Source organism: Stegodyphus dumicola, chromosome 3 (genome assembly GCF_044657685.1).
Source record: "Stegodyphus dumicola isolate Sdum_Otavi_A_Nest chromosome 3, ASM4465768v1".
Lineage (NCBI taxonomy): Eukaryota > Metazoa > Arthropoda > Arachnida > Araneae > Eresidae > Stegodyphus > Stegodyphus dumicola.
The window spans coordinates 231,186,119-231,207,506 of NC_140770.1; the positions used below are offsets into that span (position 1 = coordinate 231,186,119).

The 21,388-nt window shown below is 31.9% G+C and overlaps 1 protein-coding gene across 1 annotated transcript in view; it reads right to left on the reverse strand.

Annotated features, from left to right (window-relative positions):
• Positions 1–21,388, reverse strand: part of Tcs1 (Threonyl-carbamoyl synthesis 1) — a 53,033-nt gene that overhangs the window by 24,809 nt on the left and 6,836 nt on the right. Inside the window, exons 2-3 of the mRNA XM_085813897.1 lie at positions 5,984–6,164; positions 69–303 (exon numbers count right to left, since the gene is read on the reverse strand). Of these exons, the coding sequence (XP_085670023.1) occupies positions 69–303; positions 5,984–6,164 (416 nt within the window). The remainder of the gene's footprint in view (positions 1–68; positions 304–5,983; positions 6,165–21,388) is intronic.

The following is a 21,388-nucleotide window of genomic DNA, read 5'->3' on the forward strand; positions in this document are numbered from 1 at the left end:
GTACATAATTGTCATTCCTTATAAATTTTATATAAAAGAATACACAGAAGGGAATGACATAAACAAACCTGAACTGCTAGAGTACTTTTCGCAGAACTGATATTTGCACTAGTTAATGCTAATGGTCCATCACACTGTGAAGCTAAATCTTGAATAAATTTACTCTTGGGTATTCTTATTCCAACCAATGGAATACCAGGATTTAAATTAGGATTTAGAGAGCTCTGTCTTTCCATAACTAATGTCACTGGCCCAGGTAGTAAGTCATCTAACAGATGCTTTGGGAATGTTAACTTACCCCATCTGAAATAAATAGGTATATTATTTGCAAAATATACAAATTAATCATACATTAAATTACATTCAATTCTGAACATTTAAAATCAAATACAATTACTACTTTTTAATTACAGTTAAATTTAATATAAAAACTAAGTCAACAACACAATAGAAAGTTTAAATTCCGGGCACCCAATATCTGGATCTCTGGACCACCCGCCAAGGGGGGAAATGAATAAAAAAAATTAAATAAGCTCCACTATAAAGTTGGGTAAATGGAGAATATAATAATAAAAGGAGGAGGCCAGGTGTGCTGTAAATGTGAGTTTTCTTTAGTCTACCAGGGGCCCTCGAATTTCATATAGTCTGTTTCTCATACAATTGCTATTTGGCACATTTTTAAAACTTCAATATTTTAAAGATTTCTGTTGATAATGAAAAAAGTGTGCTTGCATAACTGTTGCCAGCTCACTCATTCCATCTTCTGTTTTTTTCATCACTCTCATCGCAGCTGTGATGAGGGAAAGGGCGAGGTAACATACATCACATCCTATAACAGCAGATGTCTCAGAATCGTATCCTACTGTGTTCTTCTGAGCAAGAGGTCAAAACAGTTTCAGTCTTACATTGGGGGGGGAGGGCGTGCATCAATGTGTTGTGTTTTGCTAATTTATTTACTTATTCTTAAATATTTGATCCTTATAAATTGACAGACATGAGTAAGAAATGGAGAAACTGCAGTGTTGATGTGAACAAAAAGACATTAAGGACTCGTAAACTTCATATGATTGAAACAAAGATGGAAATAATTAAATGTTCTGAAAATGGTGATCCTTTTGCTGCAATCCATTGTTTGTACAATGTAAATAGATCTAAAATATGTTCAGGTTTGAAAAATAAGAGAAAATTAAGGAATTACGTTCAAAATTGTGGAAATACATCTCCAAACATTGTTTCTAAAAGACATGACATAGCAATGGATGAAACAGAAAGATCTTTATCACCATGGATTGATGATCAACATCAAAATAATGCCCTCCTGAGTTTTTCAATTACTCAGTGTTAAGACTCTTAATGTGGATGAAGATTGGAAGACTAGATTAAATGCAGATTCAAATATGGTGTTTCAAGCAAGTAATGGCTGGTTCAACATTAAACTGAGCTATTATCCACATAATACTAAATTAAGTGGAGAATTGGTTGATACAGATAATGATGTAGAATTCATTTCCAACACTGTCCAAAATTATTGCACATGGAGAATATAATCCTAGTCAAATATTCAATGTAGATAAGATGGGTTTATTTTGGAAAAAAAATACCGAATCATACATTTTTATTGAAGGAAGAATCAGTAGCCCCTAGGCATAAAACTTCCACTGATATTGCTTTTTCAATTAACTGATATTGCTTTTTGGTGGAAATTTAGCTGGCGATTTAAAATTGAAGCCGCTGATAGTTTACTAAGCAGAAAATCTCAGAGCATTGAAAGGAAAAGTTAAATAAATGCTTCCAGTCATATGGAAATGAAATAAAAATACCTGAGTTATTGCTTTAAAGCTTGGTTCACTTTTTATTTTGTACTAAACAATTAAGCAACATTGTAATAATAATAATTTACAATATAGCTTCCCTACTGGTTAATGGGCTGCTCAGCAGTTACTTTAAAAAGCCTCCATTTCTTGTTCAAAGGCAACTGGCTTTTTTTGAACTGCACTAAAACAATCTCTTACAAAAAAAAAAAAAAAAAAAAAAAAAAAAAAAAAAAAAAAAAAATCCACTTCTTTCCGTTATGAAAATAATAATTATATATGAAAAAATTAGCAATTTTTCATAAGGATGGAGCCTTTTTAAAATTTATCTTAACATATTCTTGAAATATTTAAAAAAATTCTTTGAATTCAGATTTTAAACAATAATCTCATTCTTTAAATATTTCAAAAATAGTAATTTAAAGAATAATGAAAAACATATTAATCATATTAAGAACCTACCCTAAATAAAAACTTAAAATTCTTTAATTCATTAAACAAATTAGTAAAATTTGAATTTCTAATACCATGGATTATTTAAAATTTTAAGCTTTCATTTTCATAAAACAATCCTATACTTTTAATCCAATATAAGAAGAAACAGCATTATGTATTCAAATTTCACAATAACATTAATTAATTAAAAAACTATTTAGCTGTTAGCTCTGAAACAATTTAAACAAACTCTATTAGCATTCTTTGAACAGCATGTTTTATTTTTCACTAAAGAACAATGATTTAATAAACTTTAACCAAAATAATGGATGCATATTTAGAAGGGTAAATATAGGATATATATTTGACCTTTTAAATGTATATCCAATGTATTTATTTCCATTATATCTAAATGTATATCCAATGCATTATCCATCCAAATATAGGAATCAGAAGTAGATTAAAAAAAAAAAAAAAAAAAACTTTCCCACAATCCAACATGTGTGGAGTAAATGACATTGTGATGACTGATTACCAGGATGCTGAATGATTTTGTAGTTGATTCGAAATACTTCTATTGACTTTGAAGTACTGGTTAACTGCAAAGCATTAATTAAAGCACAGATGATCACACCATAATTTGTTTTTTCCTTTCTTTTTTTAGACATTGGCCAGGACACAAATGAGGCTTTGAATAACATAGAAATTAAAAATGAGCATCTCACAAACTTCCATCAGAATTATGAACACAGAAACATAGAAGCAGAGCATGAATGTAGAAATTAAATATAGGCATGCCACAGATTTGTAAAGCTAGTAATATATAAATATATATAATTACTTTCATTTAGTATATACAATAAAATCTAAATGCAGTAATATATATACATAAATTAAATGCTAGTATTATACATATATATATATTACTAACATCGGAAAAGTCTTAACAATCCTTATACAGACATCTACAACACGCAACCACATCAACACGAATTTGCTTTTAATTTCTTCTACAGTTTAACCCGTGCTCACTAGAATTAAATGCTTATTCAAGCCTACACCATCATATTCTATGCTCACATACAAAAATGAAGTCACCTGATCTGCAGAAAGCTTAAAGTGCTAAACTATTATCCGAATAGTTCTATAAAACACTTTTTTTCTTTTTAAGTAGCTAACTTTTCACAGTTTTATACAATACAATTAACCCTCACTTTAGACACAAACTGATATAATTCATTCATTTTGTCTTTTCCTCTACAAATTATTATATTTCTGTTACATTAAAAAATTAGATTTATGTAGTTTTCGGTTTTGCCAGAGCAGGTGATAAAGTCACCAATAATGGTACAACCAATGCCAAACAGAATATCCTCGCTGGTAACCTTTTACTCCTCATTTCCAAAACAAGCCGCAGCCTTTTATTTACAGATTGATTGTTTCTTTCAATACTGGCATACGATTACATAGAATTTTTACCAGACAGTTCAGTTTTATGAAGGCCATTCGTGGGCAATAATTAAGTCAATTAGGATGTAATCACACCGCTCACACAATGGCAAAAATATAGAAAAGGCAAAGTGTTAAATTCATCAATTCTAATAAGAATGCACTAGCGACGTAAAGCACTGTGGTTATACAAAATTTCTGACTAAGCTATTCGTACGAATTGAAATAATTCTTGCATTTAAACTTTTATTCCAAATTAAGATTTAACTTGAAATTAATATAGATAGTTACTGAGGGAATTAGATTTTTGTGTGAGAATTAGATTTGCTTAGTTTACATGAGATGAGATCACTTGGGATCACGTGATATGAATTGGCGAATTAGGATGTTGTACCATGAAAGCATAGTAAATTCTTAGTCTTTTTACAAATTTATTGTCTTTATTTATTGGCTTCATTGCAAACTTTTAAACGACATTCAAATGTTTATAACTTAAAAATAAAAATTCTTAGAACTAACATTTGTCAACATTTCTTATGTGTATACTGTGTGCTGTCGCCAATAAAGTCTGCTTGGCGAATCTGCACCGACAAAACGGAAACGTACCTAGATTAAAAATAATTTAATTTTCTCACAAGACTTATACTTTTATTTTAACATGACAAAATCAATAATAAATGGAAATTTCAGAAAATAAACACTATTCAGTACTCATAAAAGTTCCAAAAATTGGATAATCTCTATCCCTCTCTCAAAACCATCTGAGCAGAGGATATTTATACGAGTTACGTATTCTAAGACTTACTTAAATTTCTAAGTTTTAGAGTGCATGGATAAATTCAGGAAAGTTAATACATCAGCTAATAACCGTAGATTATACGAGCAAAAACAGAAATTCAGAACTAAAGAACTTTAATATCGGGTTTTAATGACAGTTTCCTGTCACCACAAACATCATCTGCGCAAACAGTTCACGTTGGCATGTTTAATCATATTTTGTCAAACAAATTTTTGGCATTTAAAAGAAACAGACTTGCTTTAGAATACTGTATTGTGAAGTTTGAAAAAAAAAATATCATTAAGTATAAGGTGTCTGAAATGAAACTATCATGCTACCAGATTAGAACCATCATTTACTACCACTTCCGTTGCAAAAAGTCAGCTACAGAATACTATATCATGTGTATATAGCTTTAGGTACTAAATGACATTGTGAAGGTTAAGTACCAAAAGCTCAAATATAAGAACTATGACATTCAAGAAGCAGAGTGCTCTACTGATGTTGATGACGTCCATCTGAGACAACTTGTGAAAGAAGATCAGAATGCAACCATTCAAGAACTTGCTGAGGAGTTAGATGTTAGTGCCATGTCTATCAGTTGCACTATGCATCACATAAAGTTGACGTACACGTTCAATCGTTAGATGCCACATGAGCTGATTCAAGCAGATAAGGACAGACATGTTCGGGCCTGCACTAATCTGCTCGAACATCAATGCAAGGACAATATTCTGGACCAGATTGTCACTTGTCACGAAAACTGGATTTACTTCAACAATTGAGGCTGGAAAGGTTGTTAGTCTATACCAGATGAGCCTGACAGCAGCATCGCAAAGCACAATTTGACTAACAAAAAGATCATGCTTTTGTATCTGGTGGGATTGCCATGGTATTATCTGCAAAGACTATCTGGAAAAAGGTAAAAACCTTCGACAGTGAAGTGTACAGTGAGATGCTAGTCCATGTTGATGCTGCTATCAAGGGAAAATGCAGCCTATTAGCAAGGATTCTCATGATTTAGCCAAGATTTTCAGCTAAATCATAACTTTATATTTTAACCACAATCCATAAAAAGTCAACCAGTTATCTTAACATTGACCAAGTTTTTTAGAAGAAAAAAAAATCTAGTCTATAATTGCAAACTCACACTTATAGCATACCTGAAATAATACTAAAGCTACCTTTAGTGTTTTGACCATTACTATTAACAACAGATACTTTCTGATTCAAGTGGTCTATGACTAGTTGCTGGAATTGGCAAACTTGATCATCAAAAATTTTTATCATGCAGTTTGGTTTTTACTCATTTATCAGTCTTGTTAGATGGTCTCTATATTTAGGAAGTATCTTATAACAAACAGATAAAACTTATACTCGAAATAATGGAGAACAGCAAATGTTGACATTCTTTCTAATTCATTTTCATAAGTATTTAAAACATAAACAATAATTCTTGATGCAATTAATTATTAAATAACTAAAAATTAAACATAAAGCACTTTCATACTTTGTTACATCTTCAACACATCCAACACAAATAGCCAGTGGCTTTCTGCAGTCTCGTCCTTTTATTTTATAGATTGCTTTCACAGCAGTATCACATTGAGCTAAAGCAGTAATGCCATAAACAGTGTCTGTAGGCACAGCAATAATTTTTCCTTCTTTCAAGATATTAGCAGATACATGAACTGTAATGAAAAACCTTATTTAAAAAAGAATACTACAAATTATTTTTATCTGAAGAATATAAAAATTCGAATTTTATGCAGATCATTAAAAAATAATTTCACATTAAAGCCATGGCCTAAAAGTATATCAAAAGAAAGTTTGGCATGATTATTTTTGCTAATTTCAAGGCATATTTTTACAGAAACAAAAAGGATTATGAATCAGTTTTTGTCTAATATCCCATGTTCAAGACCAAATGTTTAAAAGCAATTTTGTAAAACAATTTTAGTGAATTTAATAATTTTCTAACAGATAATATTTTTCTAGCTTTATAAAAAGTATAGTAATTTACAAAACATTGTAAATTCATCTAGGGCTGGCTCTACGGGATTTTCAAAGTTTTTCGTATGTATAATGTTAATATGAGATGTTTCCCTAAAACATAACTCTACAAAAGAATCCTTCCCCAGACAGATGGTTCCTGCTCACTATAATCAGTTAATAAGCACTACCATAATCAATTCAGCAGCCAAGAAAGTAAATATTCCGGAACATTTTTTTAGTATTTTTAAAATTATTCGATGATTTCATTTTTATTTTAAACAGGGTTCGTAGCCACATTTTAGTTAAAAAAATAAGCACCTATAAGCACTTTTCAAGCACATTTTAGGAAAAAAAATAAGCACCTGTTTAATTACATTATACACAACTGCATGATCTTAAAAGAAAAATTAGACTTGTAATTTAAAATATGAGAAATTCAGTATTAATTAAGAGAGAATGAGCATTACTCAACCATGGAAAACAATTACACTATTTTTTTTTTTATTTTAAATAACAGTTCAATTTACAGAACTAGTGTACAAAAAGAACAGAACTAGAAAAAAAATTATGCAGAACTAAATCATATTACAAGATTTAATAACGAAATTTCTGTTTAAAATAGAGAAAATAAATAATAATAAACCATATTTATTATATTCACTTGGCACTTAAAATAAATACAATTTATTTTTCCAATCTTATTAATATTTAAATAACTTAGATCAAAATTCTGAACATTTTCTAAATTTTCAATGTATAAGAGTTTTCCTTTAACAGATATTGCAGGCAAAGTACGAGGCGTATTCGGAAACTAAGTACCATTTTGAAAAAAAAAATAGTAAAACAATTTTTTCGAATCCAATTTTATTTTTACATGAAAATACATGTCTTAAACTATTTTTCAACATAGTTTCCGCCAATGATCAAACACTTGTCATAGCGGGTGACCAGTTTTTGTATACCATCGTCAAAGAAACTTCCCGGCAGTTTCGATAACCACGACTCCACAGCATTTTTCGTGTCATCGTCAGATCCAAAGCGCTTGCCACCAAGCTCGCGCTTCATGTGCAGGAACAAGTGATAGTCGGATGGCGCCAAGTCCGGGCTGTACGGCAGGTGATCGAACTGCTCCCAATGAAACTGTCGAATTAACGATTGAGTGACACCAGCAGTATGGGGCCGAGCATTGTCATGGAGCAACACAATTCCTTTACTGAGCATTCCTCTTCGTTTGTTTTGAATGGCACGCCTTAGTTTTGTTAATGTCTCACAATATCGTGCCGCATTAATGGTTTCCCCTCTGGGAAGAAATTCAGTAAGCAAAATGCCTTTCCTATTCCAGAAGACAGTGCACATGATTTTTTGTGATGACATTGTCACTTTGAACTTTTGTTTTTTCGGAGAATGAGTGCGTCTCCACTCCATCGATTGTTGTTTCAATTCTGGTGTGAAATGACACACTCAAGTTTCATCACCTATCACAATTTGGTTTAAAAAGTTTTCTCCCTCATCACTGTACCGTGTGAGAAATGTCAGGGCACTACCAAGTCGCTTTGTTTTGTGAACATCAGTGAGCATTTTTGGAACCCATCGGGAACACAGTTTGCGAAAATTCAAGCGGTCAGACACAATTTCAAACAAAACAGCATGTGAAATTTGTGGAAATGCCTCTGAAAGAGTTGTCATTGTGAAGCATCTGTTCTCATGAATTGCTTCATCAACTTTCCTTACCAAATCATCGGTGACAACAGAAGGCCGACCACTCCGAGCCTCGGCGTGGACATTTGTTCGACCTGCATTAAACATTCTTACCCACTTTCTCACCATTCCATCACTTATCGCGTATTCATTGTAAACTTCTGTCACTTGACGATAAATTTCGGCCGGTTTAACATTCCTCGCGTTCAAAAATTTAATCACGGCACGAATCTCACAGTCAGCGGGAGAACTAATTGTCTTAAACATTTTGAATTTGCACAGCAAGCTGAAAACACAACATAGAGCAACCAAAATGGCGACAGTTGAAAGTCAGTGAACAAGAAAAAGAAAGACTAGTGCGCATGCACGGGACGCCTACCACAGCGCTGCGACGGCGCTAGAATGAAACGGTACTTAGTTTCCAAATACGCTACGTAATTTAAGTAAAAATAAGTAAAACGAGCTTTTCAGAAAATGGGAAATTTCTTCATGAAGTCATCCTTTAACAGTAGAAGCTTAACTAACCGGCATACTCGGAAATTTGCGAATATCTGAAAATTCCAGATAGCCGAATATAACTGGTAAAAGTGGAAAGGGAGGTAGGTTGTAGCCATTCTTTACATTTTTCAGCTAAATAATGCTCTTGACATTTCGATATGTGCATCATATAAAAAATAGTCCAATGGAACTGAAAATTAATCTGCTTAGCAATCACAGTAAAACTCTTTTATCTCGGTGAAATATCGCAAACATTATTGTGCAATACATGCGCCTTAATTCTTCCGCACGTGATATTACCCAATCGGAATCAACAGCTGCTGGTATTCGGAGAATAAATAACTAAATAAAGGAAAACGCCCCTTTGCTTCGTTGGGTTTTCACCGTCATGCGCCCATGCGGCATATTTATCATTGAGAAGGACACGTCGCGCTCTGCGCGATATCCTTGCCGTACTCATATTGATTAATAAAGAGATTTACCAATCTGGAGTGCTTGTCATTCTAATTTTGAACAGACTGCATTAAATTTCCGGAATAGAATCATTCTTCGCTTGGGTTGGTACACTGCAGAACTTTTAGTCTTATTCAATCCAGATGGGAAAGTGACCAAAAAAAAAGTCCGTTGCTTGCTTTGCTGCAAACTGTAACGGTTTCAATATTCGAGATTTTGCAGAGAAAGAGGAGAACCCCCAGCTTCCGTACTGTATAATGCATTGGCAAAAAAAGAAAAAAAAAATTTTTTTTTTACTTTTCGATTACTTTCCCTTTATTTATGCCATTCCGAATATTATTCCTTTGAAAACTAATTTGTGTTAAAACACACTTACGCATTTTTTAAGTTTACCTATACTTCAGCAGTTACTGCAAATATAATATTATAAATATTCATACATATGTTCATAATATAAGCATACCGATCATAATAAATGCGATTATGAACTCACCCTGTGGAACGAGAATGTAAATTATTAAAATCTTGATAGAAATTCAAACGTGTGTAGTATTAGGTGGGAGCAAAAGAATACGGAATGTACTGGAATTTTCTACCGGTTTCGCAATTCTTTGACCAGTAGAGCGACATGCACGTTATGCTAATGCAGAGAAAGAGGCGGAAAGCTATTTCTGGGATTACGATTCAAAATCTGACGTTCCATATAAGTAAGAAAAGTTGTTTATTAGTTTCGACTTTGGTACGGAGAAAAAATGTACGTTCCTTTAAAAAAAAAAAAAAAAAAAAAACACTAAAAGCAAAAAATAAGCACTAAAGAAAAAGTTTTCAAATATAAGGACTTATAAGCACTTGAAAGGACCACTATGAACCCTGTTAAAGTTTAAAAATAAAACATTATTTTATAATATTTTAAGATCAAACATCTCTTATTCACAGAGGAAACAAATTGATTTTATTGTGTCTAATTATCAAAAATAAAGCCTTAATCTGACTTGTGAATTACAGTGAAAAGTCTTTAATCCGGACTCATCGGGACTTCGGCAATTCCGGATTATCGATTTTTCCGGATTATAGATCATCAGTTCAAATCTGGTAAGATGGCATGCAGAAATTATAAAATTAAAATTATGAAACCGTAGTTTATGAAATAAAGAGCAATTATGATCTAAAGGGTATCAAAATTTACAAAAAAAAAGGCATGACATTTATTTGTTTACCTTATTAAACATTTCTTTCAATGCACGCATGCGTAAAGCATACATTATGCAAAAGTCAAAATTAGAAAATTGCAACCAGAAAACTATTTGATGTGTATTCGTGATGACGAGGAATTTGAATTAAATCATATCAAAGACGGAGTACATCAAGATGAAATACTACATTTAGTAAGGAATTATAAGCCGAATAAAATAAAAACATCTGCCCTGAAGATAAGAATAGTGCCGACAGATCAACTTCCACTTCATTGCGTGCCGTGACGTCCCCCCCCCCCGCAGAGCAGCGTGAAATTGATAAACAGATTTCGGAATGGTTACAGAAACAAAGGATGTGCCTTTATTCATTTTTTGCAGCAATTCCACTTTTTGTTTGATGGGCATCGAAACATGCTTTCACTTTGTAGATCCTTTGGCAGCTCCAGAATCAGAAATTTTTTTTGACATAATCGAAAGTTCAAGCTTACTTTTATAATATTGCTTTAACAGTTTGCAAAAAACAATAAGCCAGATTCAATTAGAAGGTTAAGGAACAACGCAATCTGCAAAATTAACTGAATTAAATAATTTTAGCTTAGCTTATACCGTCCGTTATACATTAAACGCGCATGCAATGAACATATTATGTGCATATGCGTAAAAGTATTACTTTTGTAGCTTTGAGGTCCAGATTATAGATCATTCCAGATTCTGGACGTCTGGATTAAAGACTTTTTCAAAATTTCAAGGTAGCACAATAGTTACAAAATGTTCGAATACTGATTGGAATTTCTTCTGCAGGGTTTGCAATATGAGTAAAACATGTAACGAATTAAATTTTTATGCTTCAATTTTTTATTAATTTTTATAACCTTTGTTTTAAATCAATATTTTGGATTTTCTATTCAAAGAGTGATAAAATTCACTTTTCCCATACAAGTCCCATACTTTACTTACTGAAACTGAGCTTAATAAAAGAAAATTTGAAGGTAAAGTATTATGAAGAAAAAAAGTAATGTTTTGGATTATGTAGAAAGGAAGTCAGACATTTTCAAATATGAAACACATAAAGCATTACAAGAAATTATACAGTCAAGGTACAAAAGCAGAAAAAAAAAGTAGTTCAGATGTGTAGTTAATAATATATAAGCCTACAAACTACTACTATATAGAACTAAGAGTTAGTTTTTAACTAGGTTTTTTATTTTAAAAAAAAAAAAAAAAAACTGGTACTCTTCTATTATCAGAGCTGGATTCAGAAATGTATATATGTATGCAGTTGTGTATGTGTGCATGTATACATATACATACATATATACAGTCAAAAGTCTTTAATCCACACTCATCGGGACTTTTGCGTTTCCGGATTACATATCATCAGTTTAAATCTGGTAAGATGACATGCAGAAATTATAAAATTAAGAATATGAAAACATAATTTATGAAATAAAGAGCAATTATGATCTAAAGGATATCAAAACTTACAAAAAAAAGCTTAATATTTATTTGTTTACTTTATTAAACATTTCTTTCAACGTGTGCATCGTAAAACATACATTACGCACAGTTGAAATTAGAAAATTGCAACCAGAAAACTATTTGATGTGTATTCGTGATATTTATAATGACGAGGAATTTGATTTAAATCATATCAAAGACGGAATACATCGAGATGAAATACTACATTTAGTAAAGAATTATAACCTGAATAAAATAAAAACATCATCCTGAAGATAAGGATAGTATTGACAGATCAACTTCCAGTTCATTGCATGCTGCGACGTCCCTCCCTGCAGAGCAGCGTGAAATTGATAAACAGATTTCAGAATGGTTAGAGAAAGGATATGCCTTTATCCATTTTTTGCAGCAATTTCACTTTTTGTTTGATGGACATCGAAACATGCTTTCGCTTTGTACATTCTTTGGCAGCTCCAGAATCGGAAATTCTTTTTGACATAATCAAAAGTTCAAGCTTACTATTATAAAATTGCTCTAACAGTCTGCAAAAAACAATAAGCCGAATTCAATTAGAAAGTTAAGGAACAACGCAATCTGCAACATTAACTGAAATAGATAATCAGATAATTTTAGCTTAGCTTATACCGTCCGTTATACATTAAACGCGCATGCATGAACGTATTATGTGCATGCACACATGCATATGCACATGCGTAAAAGTATTACACGCTTGCGTAAACACCTACGCGCATGCGTGAACGCATTATGCGTTGACGCATGCGCAGAAAGTTTGTAACTTTGAGGTCTGGATTATAGATCATTCCGGATTAAGGATGTCCGGATTAACGACTTTTTACTTCGTCGGGGTTTCAGCAATTCCGAATTATCGATTTTTCCAGATTATAGATCATCAGATTAAATCTGGTAAGACGGCATGCAGAAATTATAAAATTTAAAATATGAAACTATAATTTATGAAATAAAGAACAATTATGATCTAAAGGGTATCAAAATTTACAAAAAAAAAAAAAAAAAAAAAAGCTTAATATTTATTTGTTTACTTTATTAAACATTTCTTCAATGTAAGTTGTTTAAGTTGCTTCATTTTATGTGATAATACTTTCTCTTTAATTCTATAAAGAGACACAATTTCTTGTTGAGTTACAAAGTTCCGCTGTTCAAGTCCTATAATTGCTGTGTCGAGAATACCGAATAATTTGTCAATCAAAATTTTTCGTTTTCAATAACCTCTGTGTCACTTTCTTCACTATCGGAAGCGAATTATAATGGGGAGGAATTTGATTTAAATCATATCAAAGACGGAGTACATCGAGATAAAATTCTACATTTAGTAAAGAATTATAAACCAAATAAAATACAAACATCTGCCCTGAAGATAAGGATAGTGCTGACAGATCAACTTCCAATTCATTGAGCGCCGCGGCGTTTCCCCCCCTCCCCCGGCCGCAGAGCAGCGTGAAATTGATAAACAGGTTAGATTAGAGAAACAAAGGATATGCCTTTATCCATTTTTTGCAGCAATTCCACTTTTTGTTTGATGGACATCGAAACATACTTTCGCTTTGTAGATCCTTTGGGAGCTCCAGCATCGGAAATTCTATTTGACATAATCGAAAGTTCAAGCTCACTTTTATAAAATTGCTCTAACAGACTGTAAAAAATAATAAGCCGGATCCAATTCGAAGATTAAGGAACAACGCAATCTGCAACATAAACTGAAATAGATAATTAGATAATTTTAGCTTATACCGTCCGTTATACATTAAACGCGCATGCGTAAATGTATTATGCACATGCGCACACGCACAGCCGTAAAGGTCTTACGCGCATGCGTGTCAATACGACGCATGCGCAGAAAGTTTGTAGCTTTGAAGTCCGGATTATAGATCATTCCAGATTATGGGTGTCCGAATTAACGACTTTTGACTGTACTAGGGCCGTTGAGTCCGGCACATTTTTATGTAAAAGGAGTCGGAGCTGGAGTTGCTAAAAACAGCTTAACTCTGACTCCAGTTTTTGTTGGACAGTTTGAATCTGAGATGAAATTAAAGTGAACTGAAAAAAAAATTAATTGAAAACTGAGCTATTATTTTTATTTATGGACTATATACATGTCAATAAAATGGAAATATGTCAATAAAACATGCCAATAAAATGGAAATAACTATAAATAGTTATTTTCCATTTTATTGACATGTTAATAAATAAATATAAGTGAGGAGATGGATGTGACCTTTGTCATTATTGATTAAATTGATTCATTTAGTTAAAAATCTCATTGGTAAATTTAGGTAAGCAGAAATAGTAGTAAGAGCTCCCAAAATTAATGCTATTCTTAGGAAGCAAGTGATCAAGTAATGCAATGGGGAATTACACAGCGGAAAAAAAAAAGGGACAGTTCTATATCTCCTGTCCTATTAGGCCGACTGATGAAATTCAATTTGTGTTTTTCATGTCTCGAAAGCACGACTTAGGATATGTATTAGATTTATAGATAGCATTGTTTTAATATAGGTATTTTGAAACAAAATCAGCTTTTTTTTTTTTCTGAAATTGTAGACATTAGGTATTTTGGAAGCAGGAAATCTGGAATCGAACCGCGGACCTCAGGAATACACGCCACTACACCACGCTGAGAAGGCGGGAGAAATACCTTATATACTTCCCCTTTTAAATGGCAACTGGAGATTTAAGGGACCTTATCGCCAAATCTTCGGTGTGGAGAATCATCATCCACCACCCTTTTAGCAGACCATTACACCACAAAGGCGCGCTAAGAAGGCGGGAGAAATACTTTATAAAATGACATGCCAATTTTTTTCCATACTTCGATTCTATGACTCAAATTATGCCAAATTGCCAGTTTTGTAAAAATTGTGCAAGAAGTTTTTAAAAAATTAACTCCTCAATGTTAATTGAATTTGATATATATTTATTAATACCTCTTTCTTTATTAAACTTACTTGATTCCTTCTTCTATAATTTAGGCTTAATCCAAATATAATATGCACATTTTTTATGATTTATTTTTAAAATTTCTATATTTTATAAATTTTTCTAAACAATTTTTGTATTATAAGCTTTAAAATTTTTAACATCATCTTAAAGTAGATATATAGTCAAAAGTCATTAATTCGGACACCCATAATCCGGAATGATCTATAATCCGGACCTCAAAGCTAAAAACTTTCTGCACATGCGCCGCATTGACACATGCGCATAGGCGTTTACGCTTGCGCGTAAGACCTTTACGACTGCGCATATGCGTGTGCGCAAGTGCAGAATACGTTTTCGCGTGCGCGTTTTATGTATAACGGATGGTATAAGCTAAAATTATCTAATTATCTATTTCAGTTATGTTGATGATTGCATTGTTCCTTAATCTTCGAATTGGATCCGGCTTATTATTTTTTGCAGACTGTTAGAGCAATTTTATAAAAGTAAACTTGAACTTTCGATTATGTCAAATAGAATTTCCGATGCTGGAGCTCCCAAAGGATCTGCAAAACGAAAGTATGTTTCGATGTCCATCAAACAAAAAGTGGAATTGCTGCAAGAAATGGATAAAGACATGAAGAAGGTGACAGAGAGGTTAGTGAAAATGAAAAAATTTTGATTGACAAGTTAGTCGGTATTCTCGGCACAGCAATTACGGGACTTCAACAGCGGAACTTTGTAACGGAACAAGAAATTATGTCTGTTTATAGAATTAAAGAGAAAGTATTATCACATAAAACAAAGCAACTTAAACAACTTGCATTGAAAGAAATGTTTAATAAAGTAAACAAATAAATATTAAGCTTTTTATTGTAAATTTTGATACCCTTTACATCATAATTGTTCTTTATTTCATAAATTATGGTTTCATAATTTTAGAATTTCTGCATGCCATCTTACAAGATTTAAACTGATGACCTATAATCTGGAAAAATCGATAATTCGGAATCGCCGAATTCCCAACGAGTCCGGATTAACGACTTTTGACTGTATTTATTTCTAGGCACACCTGTAAAAAACTAAGAGTTTTTTTATTCAAAATTTTCTAAGATACACATGAATTTGCTTATTGCAGTGTTTTGAAATTTGGTATCTTTTTTGTGAGCGATAATAATGCCAAATGTGGTTTATGCACTTTGTTAAAATCATTTGAAAGTACGAAAGATGACTTTTTCTCCCCGCTTGTCTACAATGAAAATAAAGAAACAAAAAATAGGTTGCTATAAATTAAGAAGTTCGCTGAGTAAATTATTCTTGCCGAGAACTGAAAAAAAAATACACTGAATTAAGGTTTTGAGACCAAATTTCACAAAATTTAATATTTAGGCATAATTTGAGTCTCAGAATTGAAATATGGAAAAAATTTGCACGTCATTTCAGAAAAAGTTTGATTTTATGTCACAATAACTATGTTAGAAAGATGCTATACATAAATTTAATATATGTGTTAAATTGCGCTTTCGAGACATGAAAAACGCAATTTGAATTTCGTCAATCGGCCCAGTAAAACAGGAGATACAGAACTGTCGTACTTTTTTTTTTTTTTTTTTTTTTTTCAAGTATACATATTTGTTGATCTAAAGGTTGTTGGAAGAAAGTTTTTGGAAGTTGTAGAGAACCCTAACATTTCACTAACAGAAAAACTGCGGAATGATCTTTCAGAAAAGAAAACTCTTCTTTCTGCACCGTATATAGCCACAAAAGAGGTGCAATCAGAAAAATTAAAAGGAAGTGAGAATGGAAGTATGTGATGTTTGTTCTTTCTGAAATGTAGGATTTAATGCAAAAGGAATCATTTGTTCAATTAAGAAAAGAGAAACTAGTTTGCTAGACAATGAGATCTTACTGGACTCAATATATATAGATCCAAAATGCCGAATTTTGTTGGATGATGAACAAATTAAAAAGGCAAAGAAAGACATCTATGAACTTTCATTAAGGATGAAATTATTTTCAGAATAATTGGAGTATTCAAATCAGGACAGTCAAACTGCAGACATTGTTACTGAGTCTCTATGATCCTCTTCCAGTGATGAATTAGATTTTCAGAAATATTTGGATAATATTAAAAAGGCTAAGAGAAAGCAAATGAAAATAAAGAACCAAGACCATTCAGATACAAAAATGAATAAATACAAACAATATTCCTACATGGACTTTGAAGAAATAGAGAAATATGATTGCTCTTGCAAGACACCTCTTTTAGGTAAAAGTATAGTTTAGGGTACCCCTTGGCGATTTTTGGTGGTACATGGACACCGATTTTGTGCAATTCTTTTTTGACTCATTATTTTGGCTTGCGAAGCAGCGATTTTTGTGCCAAAAACCGCCGCTACACAAAGCCAAAATAACAAGTTCAAACAATTGCACAAACTCGGTATCCATGTACACATCGACTTATTTTCACTTAAAAAAAAAAACTCCGAATTGCACAAAAATGGCATTATGCACTCTTTTAACTTTATCCATGTACACGTCGACCTATTTTCACTTTAAAAAAAATCCCATAATTGCATAAACTTGCATTGCGCACTCCCTTTACTTTGTCCATGTACACATCGATATATTTTCACTTTAAAAGTCAAAGGAGCATCAAAGTCTACAATATAGGCAAACAAAAAATACATAATCTCAATAAAATACATTTTAAACCAAACAATAAAATAACATAAAAAAGGAAAAACATGTTATACATTTAAGCATTACCAAAAGCAAATATTCACTTACTATGATTTTCGAGTTCGCTTCGTACACCAGAGCCACGTGAAAATCAAAATATCAATCATACTCCAATGACTTTTTCAAACCAGGTACTCTTTCTGATCGAACGCTTCACATAGTGACCATCTGAACCTTTCTTCCTACAAACCCATTCAAATCCATCTAAACAGTTTTAACACACACCACAAAAACGCTTACAAAACATCCCATGATTCAAAATTTCCCATAATCATGCACCCGGTTATGTCACAATAGGGTTTCCATAACATTCAACTAGTCAGGCTACCATAAATGAAACAATAACTTGGCGATAAATCAAACAACAACTTCGCTATAATACAATGGGTACCTTAAAGTCTACTCTACCCCCTCTTTTACACTTATAAAAATCTATCCTGAAAAGCTAAAAGAAGTAGCTCTAACAGTAACAGCTCTTTTTCCTACTCAAGTCATTTTGAAAAGACTTTCTCAGCTCTGAAGTTTATCAAATCGGATTTACGATCCTCTAACAAATAACTTGCCGAAGCTATTCTGTTTCTTAGAAATTCCTAATACCAGTTTTTCCATTTTATAATAAATGTTAATTAATATAAATAACTTGCTATGTTATCAATAGTTTTTCTGTAACTATTGCTGCTTTTATATTAAAAAAATATACTGTAATCCACGTGTATATGTTTACATATATATGAGGGAGTCAGAGTCGAAGTCTTTAAAATTACAAGAGTTGGAGTCAGTCAATTTCCCAACTCCACAGCCCTGGTATATACATGTATATATGAATACATACACCAATACATACTAGCATATATACATATATTTCTGAATCCAGTCCCAATAACAGAAGAGTACAAAAAAAAAATCTTAGATAATGATAAAAAAACTTTTAAATGTTATTTTTTAAAAAATATATAGCAAATGTTTAAAAAAAAATTATATAAATAGAATAAAAAAAAGAAACTTACCATTTATCAAATTATATTTAAAATAAACTCCCCCCAGTTTCCTTCTTTTTAAAATAGCATTAATACATTTATTCCTGTATGTTTAATTATACAGTACAAAGTCCGTAATCCGGAGACTCGTTTGGGCTTCGGCGATTCCGGATTATAGATCATCAATTTAAATCTGGTAAGATGGCACACAGAAATTATACAATTAAAAATATAAAACCGTAATTTAGGAAATAAAAGGCAATTATGATTTAAAGGGTATCAAAATTTAAAAAAAAAAAAAAACTTAATATTTATTTGTTTTACTTTATTAAACATTTTTATCAATGCAAGTTGTTTAAGTTGCTTCATTCTTTTGTGCTAATACTTTCTCTTTAATTCTATAAACAGACATAATTTCTTGTTCAGTTACAAAGTTCTACTGTTCAAGTCCTGTAATTGCTGTGTCAAGAATACCAACTAACTTGTCAATCAAAATTTTTTCGTTTTCTATACCGCTCTGTCATTTTCTTCACTATCGGAAGCGCAAGGGTAAACACTTTGTGTGCATTTGTACTGTATTAAATTCCCAACTGAGGACAGACTAGCTAGGCTTTGTCTAAGAAAACATAATTTTTTTGCAAAATGATGAAAATATTACTATCACAAAGCAGAATAATGCAAAATTCCTATGGAAAATAGAAAAAGGAGCAGAAATTATGTGGGATAACAATAAAGATAACAGATAAAGTCACTGCATTTAACAGGGTTCGTACACATTTCTGCACACGGAAATTAAGTACTTTTAAGGATTTTTAAGGACCCTTAATGAAGAAAATTAAGGACCTATGAGCAAATGGTAACTGAATAAGTTCAATTAAAAATATTATTTTATGCCTGAATTTCACTTTTGTAATACCATCCTAAAAATAAAATAGATCCCTAAATAGTATGCATTATTACTAAACATGAATTAATTAACATAATTATTAATAAGTTTTAGAATAAAACTTCATGCAGTTTATCAAGTAGCATTAAACAGTTTACACTTATAATAGGTTGGACATATTTGAAAGAAGATAAGTGACATTTATGTTTTACTAATAGTTAGCTTTATGTTGATTTTCACATACTTGATCAGTCTAGAGCAGAGGTTCTCAACCGCTGGTACACAAGAAAAAATAGGTAGTACACAAAGAAGCAAAGTATTTTTAACTATTTGTTTCAAAAATTAAAACCCCAGCATCCTGATTGAGTTTCTTCTCTAACACTCCAAAATTTATGCAATCTGAGCTTTGTTCAAGATTTGTGATGGTAGTACTACTTTTTAGTGGTGTTACTAAAGGTTTTCAATTTTTGTTTAGATAGTACACATTAGTCAAACGGTTGAGAACCACTGGTCTAGAGTTTAGTAAAAATAGCAGGTAGATTTTATGTCAAACGGCATAAGTTAAAATGAGATCATAATCAGCATCATTCATAACAAAAAGACTGAATGTTATCACCGCTGCTGTTTTTCTAGAATGAGACCTAATTTTTAATTTTAATTTGAAGCCTTTTCAAACATTTTGGCTAGTTTATATCGGTGTTCTTCTCTTTAAGCATCTTTTCTAACAATAATTAGAGATTTGTCTCAATATGCAAACCAATATTCTTGCTAGTTTCTGCATGCTTTATCTCCTAACTTGTCAACCTCTCCACAAGGCACCTATGAGGTTCTACTTGATCTGGTAAAAGTTAAATAGTCCAAAACCCTCGATAGACATGAAGCAAATTATCTCTATGTCTGAAAGTAATTACAATATTAGACAAAAGTTTAAATAAGCCTCTTATTTAAAAAGAACTTAGAAGAAGCATAAAGGCATGTTCTGATGCTATAATCAAGTCAATTACATCTCACGGTGATGTAATTAAACAAGAACAGTCAAATTCAAACTGAAAATGTGGACTAGTGGTCAAAGATTATACAATTTAATTTTAATTTAATCTACTTCTGTAACTTTATCATATAAGGAAACAGAAATAGAAAATTATAGTAAAGGCTGAAATCATAAACAATTTGGTAATTTACATAATAATATAATAATAATTACACATATCTTTAAAGAAAAATTTTCTTTATGTATTCAGTTTCTTTCTTCAGCATCTTTCCTTTACATTTTAGAATTTTTGGATTTAATTAAGGATTTCTGTTTTTCTAAAAACCACTAAATGCATTTAGAATGTATAGAAAAAGTGACTAATTTAATTTTGTTCGTAATATGAAATTCAGAAGAAATATGAAATATATATGGTAAAGGCCGGTTACAGAGCTGGTGTGGCAGAATTTTTAGAATTTAATAACACACCAAATAACAAAATCTAGAAACGGCAAAACTTTTAGAATTTACACAGGCATTGGAAGCAGAATTTAGAAAGACACTATGCAGTCGATTTTAGGATCCACAGGGATTGCATCAGATGGGAAAATGCCTAGTGCCAGCTCTGTGTATGATGCATTAAGACACATTACATGGATCTTTTAAATTGTAGGTTTTCAATTTCTTTATTAATAAAAAAATCCCTTTCTATAATGCCTGCCAAGGGATAAGATTAGAAGCATTTTTGATATTTTCCATGCTTGTGTCTAGTGAAAAGTAGAGAATATAAAGGGAAGATAAACATGTTAAGAAAAAGATTCTAGTATTAGGAGTAAAACATTAAAATATGTCTTCATTGTTCTTCCAGACGTTCTCCAAAAAGTAAGTATGTGTGTGTGTATTTAATTATGGCAAAGCACACTAGGGCTATCTGCCTAAGGGGAGGGATGCCTTCGTGGAGGACTTTCTAAGGGGAACTGGCTCGTATACACGTTACACATGGGGAAAACCACGAAAACGCCCATGCAGCCAGCCCGTTCGCGGGATTCGAACCTCGGACCGAACTACCAGTGTTCAGCGACTTTACCGC